This window comes from Mus caroli, unplaced genomic scaffold (assembly GCF_978045245.1).
Source record: "Mus caroli unplaced genomic scaffold, Mus_caroli_1 scaffold_15, whole genome shotgun sequence".
Taxonomy (NCBI): Eukaryota; Metazoa; Chordata; class Mammalia; order Rodentia; family Muridae; genus Mus; species Mus caroli.
The window spans coordinates 13304150-13323564 of record NW_028227270.1 but is presented as its reverse complement, the minus strand read 5'-3'; the positions used below and the strand labels follow the sequence as shown (position 1 = coordinate 13323564).

General features: G+C 48.8%; 1 protein-coding gene across 2 annotated transcripts in view; it reads right to left on the bottom strand.

Moving 5' to 3' along the window:
• Positions 1-19415, bottom strand: part of Ndufaf2 (NADH:ubiquinone oxidoreductase complex assembly factor 2) — a 158602-nt gene that overhangs the window by 66418 nt on the left and 72769 nt on the right. For both annotated transcript variants that reach the window (XM_029468237.2, XM_085830852.1), the window contains one exon: positions 17284-17324. In XM_029468237.2, the coding sequence (XP_029324097.2) occupies positions 17284-17324 (41 nt within the window). The remainder of the gene's footprint in view (positions 1-17283; positions 17325-19415) is intronic.

The window sequence follows — 19415 nt, the reverse complement described above, 5'->3', positions numbered from 1 at the left end:
AGGTGTAGTCCGGACACTCACACACAGGTGCAGGCTGGACACTCACACAGGTGCAGTCCGGACACTCACACACAGGTGCAGGCTGGACACTCACACACAGGTGTAGTCCGGACACTCACACACAGGTGCAGGCTGGACACTCACACACAGGTGTAGTCCGGACACTCACACACAGGTGCAGGCTGGACACTCATACAGGTGCAGGCTGGACACACACAGGTGCAGGCTGGACACTCACACACAGGTGCAGGCTGGACACACAAAGGTGCAGGCTGGACACACACAGGTGCAGGCTGACACTCACACACAGGTGCAGGCTGGACACTCACACACAGGTGCAGGCTGGACACTCACACACAGGTGTAGTCCGGACACTCACACACAGGTGCAGGCTGGACACACACAGGTGCAGGCTGGACACTCACACACAGTTGTAGTCCGGACACTCACACACAGGTGCAGGCTGGACACTCATACAGGTGCAGGCTGGACACACACAGGTGCAGGCTGGTCACTCACACACAGGTGCAGGCTGGACACACACACAGGTGCAGGCTGGACACTCACACACAGGTGTAGTCCGGACACTCACACACAGGTGCAGGCTGGACACTCACACACAGGTACAGGCTGGACACTCACACACAGGTGCAGGCTGACACACACAGGTGCAGGCTAGACACTCACACACAGGTGCAGGCTGGACACACACACACAGGTGCACGCTGGACACACACACACAGTTGCAGGCTGGACACTCACACACAGGTGCAGGCTGGACACTCACACACAGGTGCAGGCTGGACACTCACACACAGGTGCAGGCTGGACACTCACACACAGGTGCAGGCTGGACACTCACACACAGGTGCAGGCTGGACACTCACACACAGGTGCAGGCTGGACACTCACACACAGGTGCAGGCTGATACTCACACACAGGTGCAGGCTGACACTCACACACAGGTGCAGGCTGGACACTCACACACAGGTGCAGGCTGGACACTCACACACAGGTGTAGTCCGGACACTCACACACAGGTGCAGGCTGACACTCACACACAGGTGCAGGCTGGACACTCACACAGGTGCAGGCTGGACACTCACACAGGTGCAGGCTGGACACACACAGGTGCAGGCTGGACACTCACACACAGGTGCAGGCTGGACACTCACACACAGGTGCAGGCTGGACACTCACACACAGGTGCAGGCTGGACACTCACACAGGTGCAGGCTGACACTCACACACAGGTGCAGGCTGGACACTCACACACAGGTGCAGGCTGGACACTCACACACAGGTGCAGGCTGGACACTCACACACAGGTGCAGGCTGAAACACACAGGTGCAGGCTGGACACTCACACACAGGTGCAGGCTGGACACTCACACAGGTGCAGGCTGACACTCACACACAGGTGTAGTCCGGACACTCACACACAGGTGTAGTCCGGACACTCACACACAGGTGCAGGCTGGACACTCACACACAGGTACAGGCTGGACACTCACACACAGGTGCAGACTGGACACTCACACACAGGTGCAGGCTGGACACTCACACACAGGTGCAGGCTGGACACTCACACACAGGTGCAGGCTGACACTCACACACAGGTGCAGGCTGGACACTAACACACAGGTGTAGTCCGGACACTCACACACAGGTGCAGGCTGGACACTCACACACAGGTGCAGGCTGACACTCATACACAGGTGCAGGCTGGACACTCACACACAGGTGCAGGCTGGACACTCACACACAGTTGTAGGCTGGACACTCACACACAGGTGCAGGCTGGACACTCACACACAGGTGCAGGCTGGACACACACAGGTGCAGGCTGACACTCACACACAGGTGCAGGCTGACACTCACACACAGGTGCAGGCTGGACACTCACACACAGGTGCAGGCTGGACACTCACACACAGGTGTAGTCCGGACACTCACACACAGGTGCAGGCTGACACTCACACACAGGTGCAGGCTGGACACTCACACAGGTGCAGGCTGGACACACACAGGTGCAGGCTGGACACTCACACACAGGTGCAGGCTGGACACTCACACACAGGTGCAGGCTGGACACTCACACACAGGTGCAGGCTGGACACTCACACAGGTGCAGGCTGACACTCACACACAGGTGTAGTCCGGACACTCACACAGGTGCAGGCTGACACTCACACACAGGTGTAGTCCGGACACTCACACACAGGTGTAGTCCGGACACTCACACACAGGTGCAGGCTGGACACTCACACACAGGTACAGGCTGGACACTCACACACAGGTGCAGGCTGACACACACAGGTGCAGGCTAGACACTCACACACAGGTGCAGGCTGGACACACACACACAGGTGCAGGCTGGACACACACACACAGGTGCAGGCTGGACACTCACACACAGGTGCAGGCTGGACACTCACACACAGGTGCAGGCTGGACACTCACACACAGGTGCAGGCTGGACACACACAGGTGCAGGCTGGACACTCAAACACAGGTGCAGGCTGGACACTCACACACAGGTGCAGGCTGGACACACACACACAGGTGCAGGCTGACACTCACACACAGGTGCAGGCTGACACTCACACACAGGTGCAGGCTGGACACTCACACACAGGTGCAGGCTGGACACTCACACACAGGTGTAGTCCGGACACTCACACACAGGTGCAGGCTGACACTCACACACAGGTGCAGGCTGGACACTCACACAGGTGCAGGCTGGACACACACAGGTGCAGGCTGGACACTCACACACAGGTGCAGGCTGGACACTCACACACAGGTGCAGGCTGGACACTCACACACAGGTGCAGGCTGGACACTCACACAGGTGCAGGCTGACACTCACACACAGGTGCAGGTGGACACTCACACACAGGTGCAGGCTGGACACTCACACACAGGTGCAGGCTGGACACTCACACACAGGTGCAGGCTGAAACACACAGGTGCAGGCTGGACACTCACACACAGGTGCAGGCTGGACACTCACACACAGGTGCAGGCTGGACAGTCACACACAGGTGCAGGCTGAACACTCACACACAGGTGCAGGCTGGACACTCACACACAGGTGTAGTCCGGACACACACACAGGTGTAGTCCGGACACTCACACACAGGTGCAGGCTGGACACTCACACACAGGTGCAGGCTGGACACTCACACACAGGTGCAGGCTGACACTCACACACAGGTGCAGGCTGGACACTAACACACAGGTGTAGTCCGGACACTCACACACAGGTGCAGGCTGGACACTCACACACAGGTGCAGGCTGACACTCATACACAGGTGCAGGCTGGACACTCACACACAGGTGCAGGCTGGACACTCACACACAGTTGTAGGCTGGACACTCACACACAGGTGCAGGCTGGACACTCACACACAGGTGCAGGCTGGACACACACACACAGGTGCAGGCTGACACTCACACACAGGTGCAGGCTGACACTCACACACAGGTGCAGGCTGGACACTCACACACAGGTGCAGGCTGGACACTCACACACAGGTGTAGTCCGGACACTCACACACAGGTGCAGGCTGACACTCACACACAGGTGCAGGCTGGACACTCACACAGGTGCAGGCTGGACACACACAGGTGCAGGCTGGACACTCACACACAGGTGCAGGCTGGACACTCACACACAGGTGCAGGCTGGACACTCACACACAGGTGCAGGCTGGACACTCACACAGGTGCAGGCTGACACTCACACACAGGTGTAGTCCGGACACTCACACAGGTGCAGGCTGACACTCACACACAGGTGTAGTCCGGACACTCACACACAGGTGTAGTCCGGACACTCACACACAGGTGCAGGCTGGACACTCACACACAGGTACAGGCTGGACACTCACACACAGGTGCAGGCTGACACACACAGGTGCAGGCTAGACACTCACACACAGGTGCAGGCTGGACACACACACACAGGTGCAGGCTGGACACACACACACAGGTGCAGGCTGGACACTCACACACAGGTGCAGGCTGGACACTCACACACAGGTGCAGGCTGGACACTCACACACAGGTGCAGGCTGGACACACACACACAGGTGCAGGCTGGACACTCACACACAGGTGCAGGCTGGACACACACACACAGGTGCAGGCTGACACTCACACACAGGTGCAGGCTGACACTCACACACAGGTGCAGGCTGGACACTCACACACAGGTGCAGGCTGGACACTCACACACAGGTGTAGTCCGGACACTCACACACAGGTGCAGGCTGACACTCACACACAGGTGCAGGCTGGACACTCACACAGGTGCAGGCTGGACACACACAGGTGCAGGCTGGACACTCACACACAGGTGCAGGCTGGACACTCACACACAGGTGCAGGCTGGACACTCACACACAGGTGCAGGCTGGACACTCACACAGGTGCAGGCTGACACTCACACACAGGTGCAGGTGGACACTCACACACAGGTGCAGGCTGGACACTCACACACAGGTGCAGGCTGGACACTCACACACAGGTGCAGGCTGAAACACACAGGTGCAGGCTGGACACTCACACACAGGTGCAGGCTGGACACTCACACACAGGTGCAGGCTGGACAGTCACACACAGGTGCAGGCTGAACACTCACACACAGGTGCAGGCTGGACACTCACACACAGGTGTAGTCCGGACACACACACAGGTGTAGTCCGGACACTCACACACAGGTGCAGGCTGGACACTTACACAGGTGCAGGCTGGACACACACAGGTGCCGGCTGGACACTCACACACAGGTGCAGGCTGGACACTCACACAGGTGCAGGCTGGACACTCACACACAGGTGCAGGCTGGACACTCACACAGGTGCAGGCTGGACACTCACACACAGGTGCAGGCTGACACTCACACACAGGTGCAGGCTGGACACTCACACACAGGTGCACAGGTGTCAGGCTGGACACTCACACAGGTGCAGGCTGGACACTCATACACCGGTGCAGTCTGGACACCTCACACACAGGTGTAGTCCGGACACTCACACACAGGTGCAGGCTGGACACTCACACACAGGTGCAGTCCGGACACTCACACACAGGTGCAGGCTGGACACTCACACACAGTTGTAGGCTGGACACTCACACACAGGTGCAGGCTGGACACATACAGGTGCAGGCTGGACACTCACACACAGGTGCAGGCTGACACTCACACAGGTGCAGGCTGGACACACACAGGTGCAGGCTGACACTCACACACAGGTGCAGGCTGGACACTCACACACAGGTGCAGGCTGGACACTCACACACAGGTGCAGGCTGGACACTCACACACAGGTGCAGGCTGGACACTCACACACAGTTGTAGGCTGGACACTCACACACAGGTGCAGGCTGGACACTCACACACAGGTGCAGGCTGGACACTCACAACAGGTGCAGGCTGGACACTCACACACAGGTGCAGGCTGGACACTCACACACAGGTGCAGGCTGGACACTCACACACAGGTGCAGGCTGGACACTCACACACAGGTGTAGTCCGGACACTCACACACAGGTGCAGGCTGGACACTCACACAGGTGCAGTCCGGACACTCACACACAGGTGCAGGCTGGACACTCACACACAGGTGTAGTCCGGACACTCACACACAGGTGCAGGCTGGACACTCACACACAGGTGTAGTCCGGACACTCACACACAGGTGCAGGCTGGACACTCATACAGGTGCAGGCTGGACACACACAGGTGCAGGCTGGACACTCACACACAGGTGCAGGCTGGACACACAAAGGTGCAGGCTGGACACACACAGGTGCAGGCTGACACTCACACACAGGTGCAGGCTGGACACTCACACAGGTGCAGGCTGGACACACACAGGTGCAGGCTGGACACTCACACACAGTTGTAGTCCGGACACTCACACACAGGTGCAGGCTGGACACTCATACAGGTGCAGGCTGGACACACACAGGTGCAGGGTGGTCACTCACACACAGGTGCAGGCTGGACACACACACAGGTGCAGGCTGGACACTCACACACAGGTGCAGGCTGGACACTCACACACAGGTGCAGGCTGAACACTCACACACAGTTGCAGGCTGGACACTCACACACAGGTGTAGTCCGGACACTCACACACAGGTGTAGTCCGGACACTCACACCCAGGTGCAGGCTGGACACTCACACAGGTGCAGGCTGGACACACACAGGTGCAGGCTGGACACACACAGGTGCAGGCTGGACACTCACACACAGGTGCAGGCTGGACACTCACACAGATGCTGGCTGGACACTCATACACGGGTGCAGTCTGGACACCTCACACACAGGTGTAGTCCGGACAGTCACACTCAGGTGCAGGCTGGACACTCACACACAGGTGCAGTCCGGACACTCACACACAGGTGCAGGCTGGACACTCACACATAGTTGTAGGCTGGACACTCACACACAGGTGCAGGCTGGACACTCACACACAGGTGCAGGCTGGACACTCACACACAGGTGTAGTCCGGACACTCACACACAGGTGCAGGGTGGACACTCACACAGGTGCAGGCTGGACACACACAGGTGCAGGCTGGACACTCACACACAGGTGCAGTCCGGACACTCACACACAGGTGCAGGTTGGACACTCACACACAGTTGTAGTCCGGACACTCACACACAGGTGCAGGCTGGACACTCATACAGGTGCAGGCTGGACACACACAGGTGCAGGCTGGTCACTCACACACAGGTGCAGGCTGGACACTCACACACAGGTGCAGGCTGGACACTCACACACAGGTGCAGGCTGGACAGTCACACACAGGTGCAGGCTGAACACTCACACACAGGTGCAGGCTGGACACTCACACACAGGTGTAGTCCGGACACTCACACACAGGTGTAGTCCGGACACTCACACACAGGTGCAGGCTGGACACTCACACAGGTGCAGGCTGGACACTCATACACCGGTGCAGTCTGGACACCTCACACACAGGTGTAGTCCGGACACTCACACACAGGTGCAGGCTGGACACTCACACACAGGTGCAGTCCGGACACTCACACACAGGTGCAGGCTGGACACTCACACACAGTTGTAGGCTGGACACTCACACACAGGTGCAGGCTGGACACACACACAGTTGTAGGCTGGACACTCACACACAGTTGTAGGCTGGACAGTCACACACAGGTGCAGGCTGGACACTCACACACAGTTGTAGGCTGGACACTCACACACAGGTGCAGGCTGGACACTCACACAGGTGCAGGCTGGACACTCACACAGGTGCAGGCTGGACACTCACACACAGGTGCAGGCTGGACACTCACACAGGTGCAGGCTGGACACTCACACAGGTGTAGTCCCGAAACCCTCAGAAGTACCAGGACTGATAGGATGAGGCCCGCCCAAACACTGAAGGTAATTCCTTTTACTCAAATTCTAATTTATAAAAATTAATTGTTGTTGTATACAAATAGTGGGTTTTATTATGAGATTCTCTCTCTGTCTCTCTGTCACACACATGAGTGTCCATTTCTGTTCTTCCCACTCATTATCTTCCATCCCCTTTCTCTTCCCCTGCAATTATCTACCTTCTTTCCTGTGTGTATGCATGCATGTATGTATGTGTGTATATATGTATGTATGTGTGCTGTGTGCTTAAATGTAGATTCTGCACATCGAGGAAACTGGCACTTTTGCCCCGTCACAACCTCTTATAACCTTCCCTCCCTCCCTCCCTCTCGAGTTCCTTCTCTTCTTCCATGTGCTAAGTGGTGGTTTATTTCATTAACATTGATGTTCTCTAGTTCAGACCATTTTCCTGCAAATGACATTATTCCATTCTTCTTGGTGCACATATGTCACCCTTGCCTTACCCACTCTTGCACTGAGGAGCATCTCAGCCAGTCCCACATCTTGGCTACTGTGAACGGTGGTGCAGCAGTAAACACAGATGTGCATGTCTCTGGTACCCTGACTTGGATTCCTTTGGGTTGCACAGTAGTTCTCTTTCAGTTATTCTGAGTAACTTCCAAACTGATTTCCATAGTGGTTGCCCCAGTTTCTGCTCCCTCCAGCATGGTACCAGAGTCCCCTTTCCCACATCCTTGTCAACATTTGCTGTTTGTTTTCTTGGTGATTCTGACTGGTGTGAGAGGAGGTGGAATCTCAACACAGTTCTAATTTACATCCCCTGATGGTAAACACTGAACGTTCTCCCAAACATTTATTAGTCGTTTGTTTCTCTTCCTTTTGAGAAGTATCTGTTCAATTCATTCACTTGCCCACTTACCAAGTGGACACTTTGGCTTTTCTAGTTCTTTATGTATTCTAGAGATGAATCTTTACCTCCACCAGGTAAAGAGTTGGCAAAGATTACTTCCTGTGCTGCAGGCACTACTGATTGTGCCCTTTACAGCCCAGGATTTTCTGAATCTCATGCAATCACACTTGCCAATTCCTGGAAGTATTTCCTGTACTTTTGGGCCTTTCTGACCCCGCCCCCTAGCTACACCCGCATCTTAGACTGTCACCCTTTAGGAGCCTCTGAGTTTCAGTCTTGTAGAAATACCATTTAAGGAATAACTTTGCTCTAGGCCAGACAGAATTTTAAACAAACACCTGAGGAGCAGAGTTTAAGTCCAAATGGCCATCTGAGTGAGAGATGACACAAGGCCACTTGTACCCAAGCACATGGGCAGCCGATGTCTGTTGTCAGCTTTTATTTTCTCTTACATGTACCTCCTACTTCATTAAAAAGAAAAATATATGCAACCCAGTAATTTCATCTCCCCACCTATCATGTATCACAGGGATTGAGAACCTGTTCTAGATAACACATCTATTGGCTAGTCTAGAACACCAGTGAAAATGCATCACAGCGACAGGAGGACGGAGAAGGCAAGCTTGAACACATGAACACAAACTTATCAAAGATCAATATGTAAACACCCAATTCCCATCACTATAGGACCAACACATGCCTAGCATTTTATCACATTCAGGACCCATCTTTGAGAATAAATCAAGCATGCCTAACACTGTAATCAAATCTGAGGTGATCCATTCTTGCAGGATATTTGATCACACTGTGAACCCTGAGATTGTGTTGATTTCTGGAAAATCCTGTTTGTAGTTGTGGTGTAGCTCACCCTTAGCACATACCTTTAATCTCAAACAATGATGGTAAAGTAAGTTTGTAGTGATGCCGAATTGAGTGGCAGAAAAAGTGATGAATCAGAGAAAGATTTGACAGAATAGGATCTGCCCAACTCTCATGAGGAGAGGGGAAAAAGAAGCTACTAAGAGAGCAGTGAGGAGAGGGAAAGGAGGAGGCAGCTTGACTGGGACAGTGGTACAGAGACAGGCTGGAGAGAGAGCAAGCTAGACACAGGTAAAGACCGAATGAGCCAGAGATCGAGAAGGAGCCAATGATTAGAACAGATTGCCAAAGTGATTATCAGTCATGCTTCTCTTTAAATTTAGATCATATAAAGTAATTACTTCTCTAGTAACGAGAAGATGAGTGAAAAGAGTCAGGACACTTGATGAAGTAACAAGAGAAGTGTGGATTTTGAGACATTATTCCCCACTCTAACTTCTTCAACCTTTCCCAATCTGGATCTAAGGCTGGCTTCCAACCTAAGTGAGGCTTGTCTTCCTGACTGATGGTATAACTTAGTTAACTACGCAGAAAGAACTCTTTAGTATGTACCTTCTATGTTTCACGGACCTTAAAGACTCTGAGTAGGAATAAATCTAAAAATAAATAATAGTACCTTACTTACAACTTATTTAAAAACCCTTTTATATTCTGTTCCTGAAAGGTCAGATAAAGGTCAAAAGAGATGGAAATGTGTGCTAGAAATAAAACAGTGCCGTTCTGCTTAAACAGGCAGATGAAGGAGCCGCTCCCCTAACCGAGAAGAGAGAGAGCCAGGAAATCCACAGGATGCTTCTTAGCAGCACTCACCTATGACCAACGGCGTGAAGAGGAGGGGCATCTGCACCAAACTTGCACAAACAGCTCCTGAACAGCCAGTGATGCAGGCAGAGATGCAGACTGTCTTAGCAGTGAAGAACACAGAGCCAGGGCTGAGACTCCAAATGCTCCCCAGATTCATTTTTAGCTTTTACCACACTTCTCTAAGAAGCACGGTGAATTTTACATTTTCCCTGTTCTCACGGAGCTGAAGGTCAACACTGAAGAAGGCACACAGGGAGAAATGGCCTCTCCAAGGCTGAGCTGTGTGCTGCAAGCAGGAGCCGCTGGGTTTTCACTTATTATGGTAGTTAGGTAAGAGAGCAGAGCACAGGCAGTCTGGTCTGCTAGCAATGAAGGGCTTGCCCATGTGATTGAGTTATCTTGTTCAAGGTGTGGAACTGGCCAGAAGGTTTGCGGGTAGTTTATTACATCTGTTACTTACAAAAGTAAAATGATTTTTAATACTAACATTTTAATAAGATAAAAGAATAAGTCGGGTAAAGTCACAGTGGAAGGTGTACACTGCAGAGCTGCAACGCTGCTATGGGAGCCAACCCTAACGCTTGACCTTTCACCTGACTTTTGCACCTGACCCGGACAGGCCCAGATGACTTAGGTATGATGGAAGTCAAAGGACCAGCATGGCCAAAGGCTGTCTATTACGATGGCAGCGATGCTGGTCAGGCATGCCTTTTTTCTTGGGTGACGGGAATGCCAGGGGCTGAATCACCGAGCAAGCTCTCCAGCCTTATGAGTACAGGACTCCAGAATGACCCTGTCACAGCACACAGCCACCCCTGTGTAAACTGCACCAAGATCCAGCTTACTGTATTGGACTAATTCAGTTTTACAAAACGCAGAAAAATATTAAAATTAGAAACAATATAACAGTATTATGTTAAATGGATTTAGATCAGGTTGATACATACTAAAGAAGCCTACAGAGAAAGTATGTTAACTTTAGCACATGTAAGGTATTTGATGGTAACTGAATAAGTACTAAGCTTAATTTAAGCATCACAGATTTTAGAAGGAATTTCAAAAATTAAGTCCTTCTGATTTGTTTTCTATATATGTTGCTAGAAAAATTCTTGAAGTACTTAAGTATGTTTGAATTTCAAGTATCTCATGTATTAGTTTAAAATCGTCTAATGAGAGAAGAAAGGGTAAAGAAAGGGTGTGGTGTGGGCAGGATCTGGGAAGAGCTAGGAATGGGGGAACCACAATCAGATCATACTGTATGAAAAGTATTGTATTTAAAAAAAAATGTCTTACTATTTTACCAGGGATTTGACCTGTTCTCTTAATTATGTGACTGCAGGTTGCTTTATTGCTTGTTTATCTTATTACGCCAGGGTTTCAAACATATGTAGCTGCAGACCATCTTGACCTTCAGATCCTCCTGTCCTTTCAGAGTTCTGTATGACAGGTGGCACCCCATACCTGGTTTATGCTGGGAACTGAACCCAGGGCATGCCTGCAACACTCTTCTAGCTGAGCTACAAATACAGCCCTCATGGGATTCTTTTAAACAGAATATTTCAGGAACAAAAATAATATAGCTAACAATATAGTCCTCTGTACCCACTATCAAATGGAATGGCTTAGATAAACTCTGCAGTTACGACACAAGCCCTCGATGGCCTTTCTTCCATTCTCCTTCAGCAACAGTTGCCCTATGGTTCCTGCCTGTCATTCTCATGCACGCTTTAATGCTTTTACTGGGTCCAGAAGCAGCAGTGCTCTGATGTCCTGAGACTTTTCAAGCCACATCACGTTTCAGTTGGCACAGTCAATAGCAAAGCCTGCGTCAGCAGTGATTGCACACCAAACGTTGGTTTTAAATATTTTTTAAGGCCTCAGAGCTTCGGTTTAGCTTGTTCAATTTATGGAAAAATATAACCATACAACTGAATTGGCAAAGCAAGTCCTGATTGTCAAACCCAATCAGCCAAATCTGACTTACTGTCAGAAAAAGTCTGGTTTAATTTTAAAATTCAAATAAATGTGTTATTATGCATCCCCATGACAAGTTTCACACTTCTGATTTTTAACTTTAGGATGCTAAGTGGATAGCCAGCTAGTGAGGTGGACAGAGACGTGCAAATCTCGGAGACTGCTGCGAGTTTGTGGCCTGGATAAGAACAGTGTCTGACCTCTGACCATTTACTGAAGCTTTGTCTCTATCAGTCTTGAGGGATTCCCCTTCAGGTGAGATTCTCACTGTAATGGTCTCTGTGATGCCTGGAGATTTTAAACCCCAAAGCAAGAACCCACTGTCAAGTGTAGCATGGACAAAGGATAAGCTTTCCTTTAAAACAGTCAACACTTTAATAGTAAATTAAAGGAGGTCAATGACAAGCAGCAGGCCAGGAGTTCGTAAGCATATACATACATGTGTATTGTATATGTATATATTGTGTGTGTGAAAGACTGCATAAACAGAGAGAATGTGAAAACTGATCTACTGTTTTCATAAAGTTTTATTGGACACAACCACAATCAAATATGCTGCCTATAACTGTTTCACACTACAACTACCTTAGAATGTTTGGAGTAACTACTAGGTCTACCACAGAAGGGTTTGGCTCACGGAACTTAAGCTGAGAAGATCAGCCACTCCTCATGTGTAGCACTGCATGGGACTCACCCCTGCAATACCAGAAACCAGGAGAGTAGGACCAGAAAACTGTTTCGAGTTCAGGGCCAACCTGGGCTATAGTTGCAAGAGCCTATCTTTCAAAACAAAACAATTTCTTTCTTCTTTTTTTCCCTCTCTCTTAAGTTGAAGTTTGCAGAACTAGGGATGCACATGGAGGCTCAAGTGTGTTAGTAAAGTCCTAAGCATGGGCTCTAACCCAGTGCTCACCTGCCCTTTATGGTCACCTGCCCTTTACGGTGCCCGCCAAGGCTGAACCAAGGATCAAAGAACTGCTGAAGAGCTACAGAGAAGGCTCTGCCTCTTAAGCATTCTGCAGCAGCCATGAAACTCCACATCACGCCTTTGTTCTTCAGATTTAAGCTTTGTGAGTTAACTCCTTTTGACTAGAAATGAGTTTCCCCACCCGTTTCCCAAAAGCCAACAGTTAGAGATCAATGTGCAATATTTGCATGGATATTTTGAACTGGACTGTTTTCTCCTTCACAAGTATGAACCTGGAGTTTCCAACTGGAAGGGAAGGAGCCATTGCCGGTGTGAGCTATCACCAAGAGAATTTACCATCATCCTTTTCTGCAGACTTAGCGCCGATAGGTGTTGTTATCTAATACACTTTACCAGTTGGGCCTAACTATCCTCCATAGTCAAGTCCTACCCCAGCGCAGTGTTAGGTTTCCTGAACTTAGCTGTCCACAACACTGACATGACGGGGCTGAAGTCTGATGGAATGTCACAACACTGACATGACGGGGCTGAAGTCTGATGGAGTGTCACAACACTGACATGACGGGGCTGAAGTTTGATGGAGTGCCTCCCAGCTATGTTTTCTGATCATTTTCTCATGTTATATTAGGCTTATGCATTTTGTAAGTTATTTTACAGATGATGCCCTATTCTATGCCTTAAACAAGAAGATACTCATAACATCAATTTTGTATGGCTTAGCAAAACATTTGACCATCTGGCTAGGGTTTTGTCTACCAGATTTATCTGGTAAGAAGGTCTAGTTCCCCCTTTGTAAGTAGTACGTAATTCACGGTGCTATGCTTTCAGCCTGGGAGGCCTGCTAGAGCACAGGAAGCAGGCATTTCAGTAGCTGACACTTCCCCGAATCAGTGATGACTGTGATAGAAGGAAATCGTAACAATTAACTTTATTGTTTCTCCTACTAAATGGTGAGCAGCAGATTCTTCCTGGTTTTTAGCACCAGGCCACCCGTGTCCAGTTTGCAGACGCTGCTGACTGACTCTAAAGCACTGAGTTCTGTGCTCGTGTTGGGTTACTTCCTAACCGTTTTGGCAAAGCTGTTACCGATTGTCTGTCTGTATGTGCGCTTTCTAGCCCCCAAAGCATAGATGTCATCTTGGCCTTTTAAAATGTGCTCTGCTGCTGTCATTTCCATTAGACTTGTCAATGTGAAGTGCTCTGATCACTCCCACCTTAGGAATGCCATGTCTTTCCCTAGTTCCAAGTGTACATAACTGGCACACAGATGGAACTCCTGTGATATGCTGTTTGTGCAATCAATGTTTTCTGAGATTCACCCATGTTCATAGTCGGCTCTCCTTCCCTTACTCTCAGTCCGTGGTGCTGGGCCCCAGAGTGTGAACATGACAGTTTCCTTATAAGTTTCGACCACAATCCTAAAAATATGAGATTTGGAGTAAGAAGGGTCTACTTTTCGCAAGAACATATACTCCAACTCTGTAATTTAAGTCAACAGGAAAGTAGGGCTATATATGCCTAAGAATATATAGAGAGAACTCAATAAATATCGGTTACTTGGAGACAACATTGAAATAAATAGGCCTCAAAATTCAGAAGCAATCTTCCTCTCTGAATGTTAAACTGCAAAATCGACATATTATAGGCCGAAGCAGAGAAGTGGCTGGCCAGCAGCCTCTGACCAGAATATAACTGCAGTAACAGTATGAGAGACGCCAGGCATGATGGCACATGCCTTTAATCCCAGCACTCAGGAGGCAGAGGCAGGTGGATTTCTGAGTTCGAGGCCAGCCTGGTCTACAGAGTGAGTTCCAGGACAGCCAGGGCTACACAAAGAAACCCTGTCTCGAAAAAAACAAAACAAAACAAACAAACAAACAAAAAACAGTATGAGAGAACGTGACTTAGAATGGGGAGCAGAGAAGAGGAGACTCGAGAGACAAATGCTGGCAGATAATCGTGATAAACACTGTCCTGGAGAGTCTTAGCCAGCACATGACACTTTTTGGTTCCAATCCATCAGACTTTGCCTTGTATTGAGAGACACTGGAAACAACAACTGTTCCCAAGCACGTGCACGGCGTGGCCAGCCTGAGTCAGTAGTAAGATGAACAGAATAGGCAACACTGAATAAGCAGGAAGCAGCTAAGCGCTTCATCCATACATCCCCTCACTTGAATACTAACCACGCTCCTGCTGCCCCGCTGTAATCCAGTACGTGGAGTTCTGGGAACCACTTCAAGACCATGCGATTCAGTTAAATGACCTTCAGCCCAGACAATGAGTCTTTGGAGCTTCCAGCCCGGAGTCCAGATCATGGTCCAGGAAGCAAGCAAAGCCACGCTAAGTGCGCCTACACATCTCCCCACCTTAGTCCACATCAGCACCATTTCCAAGCGCCTATGACTACTCTGTCTCTATTGGTTCCTTGAACTCCTTTTTCCTTTCATGAAGCACATGTTAAAAATAAAGAAAGCAGACTGCTAATACTGTAGCATTCGTTTTTACTGTCTGTAAAGACATTACTGAATCACCATGCGTTTTGTCAATAATTAGCAAGAAACATAGCCACTTTTCAAACAGAAGACTGCATTATGCTTCCAACTATTCTGTTAGTCCGAAAAGAACGATATTCTTAAACATTTGCTACTAATGGCTTCTAATAGAGTAAGAGTCAGGGAAAGTCTACCTCATTAGCTTTGTGTAAGAGAGTTCACTTTGTACCGCACTGAAGGCCGCGTGCTGAGCTGTCCTGACAGACAGTAGCTGAATGTGAACCCCTTTGAAAACAGAGCAGGCAATGTTCAGCTTGGAAATATGTTTTACAAGGTTAATCTATAATTGTTAGATGGAAACTCAAGCTCATTTCTCAAATCTGTCTATAAAATCCAACCTCACAGTAACAAATCAAGCTCTGTTGGCATCTGATTATGATGCACAAATGAAACCGTGCACTTGAGCACTAATTCCAAGGGCCTATGCAGGTGCCCAGGCCAGGGTACACAAGAAAGACGTTATTGAATCTGGAGTTAAGAACTTGAGGAGAAAAAGGTGCAGAGAGGCATCCTAGGATTTTAATGAAAAGGAATTAGATCAGGCAGGTAGTGAGCCAGCGGGCGGCTACAGCAAGAAGCATTAAGCCTGAGAGACTGCAGGGCACTCCTTAGAGGAGGCTGTAAGGCAGAGCAGGCGAGGAAGATTAGGGGGCGAGGGATGAAGCTGACCTCCCACTGGCTAGAGCACCCCAAGAACTGTAGTACAAACGGATCCCTTCACCCTTCAAGTTGGCCAGGAGAGAACTAGTAATTTCATAGTATCTGAGTTCATAACAAACTTCTAGGCTTCAAACATGTCCTATTGTCTTAGTTAGGGCTTTACTGCTGTGAACATAATTGGGGCTGGCTTACAGGTTCAGAGGTTCAATCCATTATCATCAAGGCAGGAAGGAGTTCTACATCTTCATCTGAAGGCTGCTAGTGGAAGACTGGCTTCCAGGCAGCTAGGACCAGGGTATTAAAGCCCACACCCACAGTGACACACCCACTCTGACAAGGCTACACCTCCTGATAGTTCCCCATTACCCAAGCATATACAAACCATCTCAACTATTCTAAAGAATTAAAGACTGAGGTCCCCAAGACTCTTAGGGTGGCCTCAAACTAGCCTTCCTCCTGCTCCATCTTCTGAGAGGATAGTAGCACAGTCATCTGGCTTAGAAAGTCTTTGATTCCCCTGTAAAAGTGTGTTACACACGATGTGTACTTACTGCAGCCATGGAGCCGAACTGCCTTCTAAAACATTCACATTTATACTTATAGACTGGGCTGCTCTCACCCTGTGGCCCCGCCCCTTAGAGAGAAGCAACTGGCACCTGATGGCTGTGGAGGGAGGGAGGGAGGCTCATTTTCTCTTGAAGATGGTCCCTTGTAAGGTTCCTGTGAGCAAACGGCTTGCTTTATAACCATGTACAAATAGGCAGGTCTAAAAGGACTCAGTGGATTATTAAAAAAAAAGAGAAAAACCAAAAGGAGACATGAAGTCAAGAGAGGGGCATGATGGGAGGGGGTAGGAAGTCGTTGGAGGAACAACAGGAAGAGGTTATGTCATAGTTCATTGAACACACGTATGAAATTATCAAGATAAAGAAAAGTATAATTAAAAGAATGCAAGAGGAAATGTGTATTTTCATTGTACAATGTTTTATTACTATGCCATGCTAGTAATAATATATGATTTTACTAGAAATATTTAAGAATTACTTCTTAAGGAATAAAACTAATACTTTGAGATATGCCCTATTTCCCCAAGAATATATGTATTCTTAGTAGTACAAGCTTAGCTGAAAAGCACAGCACTAGAAACATAAATCACTTCAATATTTCCCATGCATTCTCACCTCCATAGTAGGTGGGGTCTTCCTTGTTCTTCTAATCCATGCTAGAACAAAAAACAGCATTTAAATGTCCATTTTCCATAATTCACCCTATTTATTTATTTATTTATTTATTTAGGAGTGGGGTGCCTAACAGCATGTGTGGAGGTAGGAGGATAACTTGCCAACGTCAGTTCTCACCCTCCATTTTGTGGTTTTGGGGGATGGAGCTCAGGTCGTCAAGTTCAGTGGCAAGAGCTATTACCTGTTGCTGGCCATACATGAACACTGTTTTCACTCCTGGCTGGAAGATATTTTTGACCATCTAGGATGTACTGTCTTAAGTGCTAGAGCTTTGGCAAGGAGGCGAGCAGATGAGGTCCTCATCCAGTGCAGCACACGCACTAGTGAGGGACAGGACAGTGTCAGGCGGTGACCCAGGCAATGAGAAGCATACTAGGCTATCAGGAGGTCAGTGTCATGACTTCATCTGCATTCAACTTAGTCTGTTTATGGCGGAAAGGACAAAACACAGTAAAGTTGGAGGCAATGTCAAAGTGATACTGTCCTGGAGATCGGAATTTGTAGTTGCCTAATTTATCAAAAACTTCGAGAAGTTTTATCATAGTTTCCCTTCACATCTGCTGCGGTACACAGCTGCCTCCTCTGCTGGAGAGTTCCATCAGTCTGCACTTTAATGGTGTTGCTCACTTGCTCGCACAGAGCAGACACTGGGCAAGTGCCTATTTGGTAGTCCTTGTAGCAAAGGGGAGGGTGGAGCAGTTGCCCCAGAAAAGCTACTAAGCACAGTCTAGAGTTAGACTTTCAACTCCATCACTTCCTTCCTAGGTTTCCCAGGACACTTAGAGAATTTTCTAAGCATCAGATTTTTCTTCTGAAATGAAACCATAATGGTATCTACAGTGAATGGTTGTTACAAAAGCGATAATGATATTTATTATTTACATATTCAGCTTATTGTTTAGCATATAAACATATTTGTTTTTATTCAACACAGCTAAGTATCTTCTATTTTGTTTGTTTGAGACAGGGTCTCACTATATAGCTTTGGCCGGCATGCAACTGGCCAGGTAGACCAAGCTAGCCTTGAACTCATAGAGATCCTCCTGCCTCTGCATCACAATATAAGATTAAAGATGTGCCACCACACCCAGCCTTGTGAACTTTTTTATAAATGATTTTAAAAGGCAAAGATCCAGTAACTCCTGCTTGGCCTATGTAGTTCTTCAGGAGATTCCAAAATAAAACAAAACAAAACAACCCCCTGCTCCCCCCAAAAACAACAACAACAACAACAACAACAACAACCCTCACTGTGGGTATGAAATCTTTAGAAGGTAAGAAAACCCACTGTTTTCTGACTTTAGTTACTTCAGTCTTCCCTATGAAACTGTGAAGTTTTCTTATTTTATAAGGAAATTAAATAATTTTCTAGGTTTGAAGATTAGGTAGTAATGGTGGAATTGAACAGATCAGCTCCTGTCTCTGGCTGTAAAACTAACTATGCCTTCCTAAGCAGTTTGTCAAACCTTAGCAGCAAAGGGAGCCAATCGAGGAAGAGGGTTAGCTGCAAGCCTAACCCAGTCACTCTATACACTGAGGAGCCCAGGCTCAGACAGACTGAGCAACCTGCTTATGGCTATATAATTAGTGAGGAGCAGGCTGGAATCAAACATGCTGAACTGGCTGGGAAGGCGGTCAGTTGAGCAGACACCTCTCTTCAAACCAGCTTTACCAAATTGCCATTTTTTTTCCATACAAATAGTAGCATCTGACCTACCTTTCTGCACGGTCTCATTCTGTACAGTTTGTGGGTATGGAAATGGATCGCTCAGCTGTGGGCTGGAATTATTGCCCTCTCATGTTCTCCTGCACTGACCCCACGTGTGCATCTCCAATACACTCCATGCTCAGCACCCTCTACTGTTTTAAACCTTCCTACTTCTTATTTTGTTCTGTGCTCTCTATTTTACTTTAGGCTTTTTTTCAGCCCATTTTAACCAAAAATTTGCCCAGATTTTATAAGACTAAGGTCATCAGGGTCAGGGTGCATCAAGGAGAGATTCCTCCATCATGTAAATGCTTTGAGGAGTAGGTACTCAATACTTGCTGAACATGCGTGTCCAACATATACC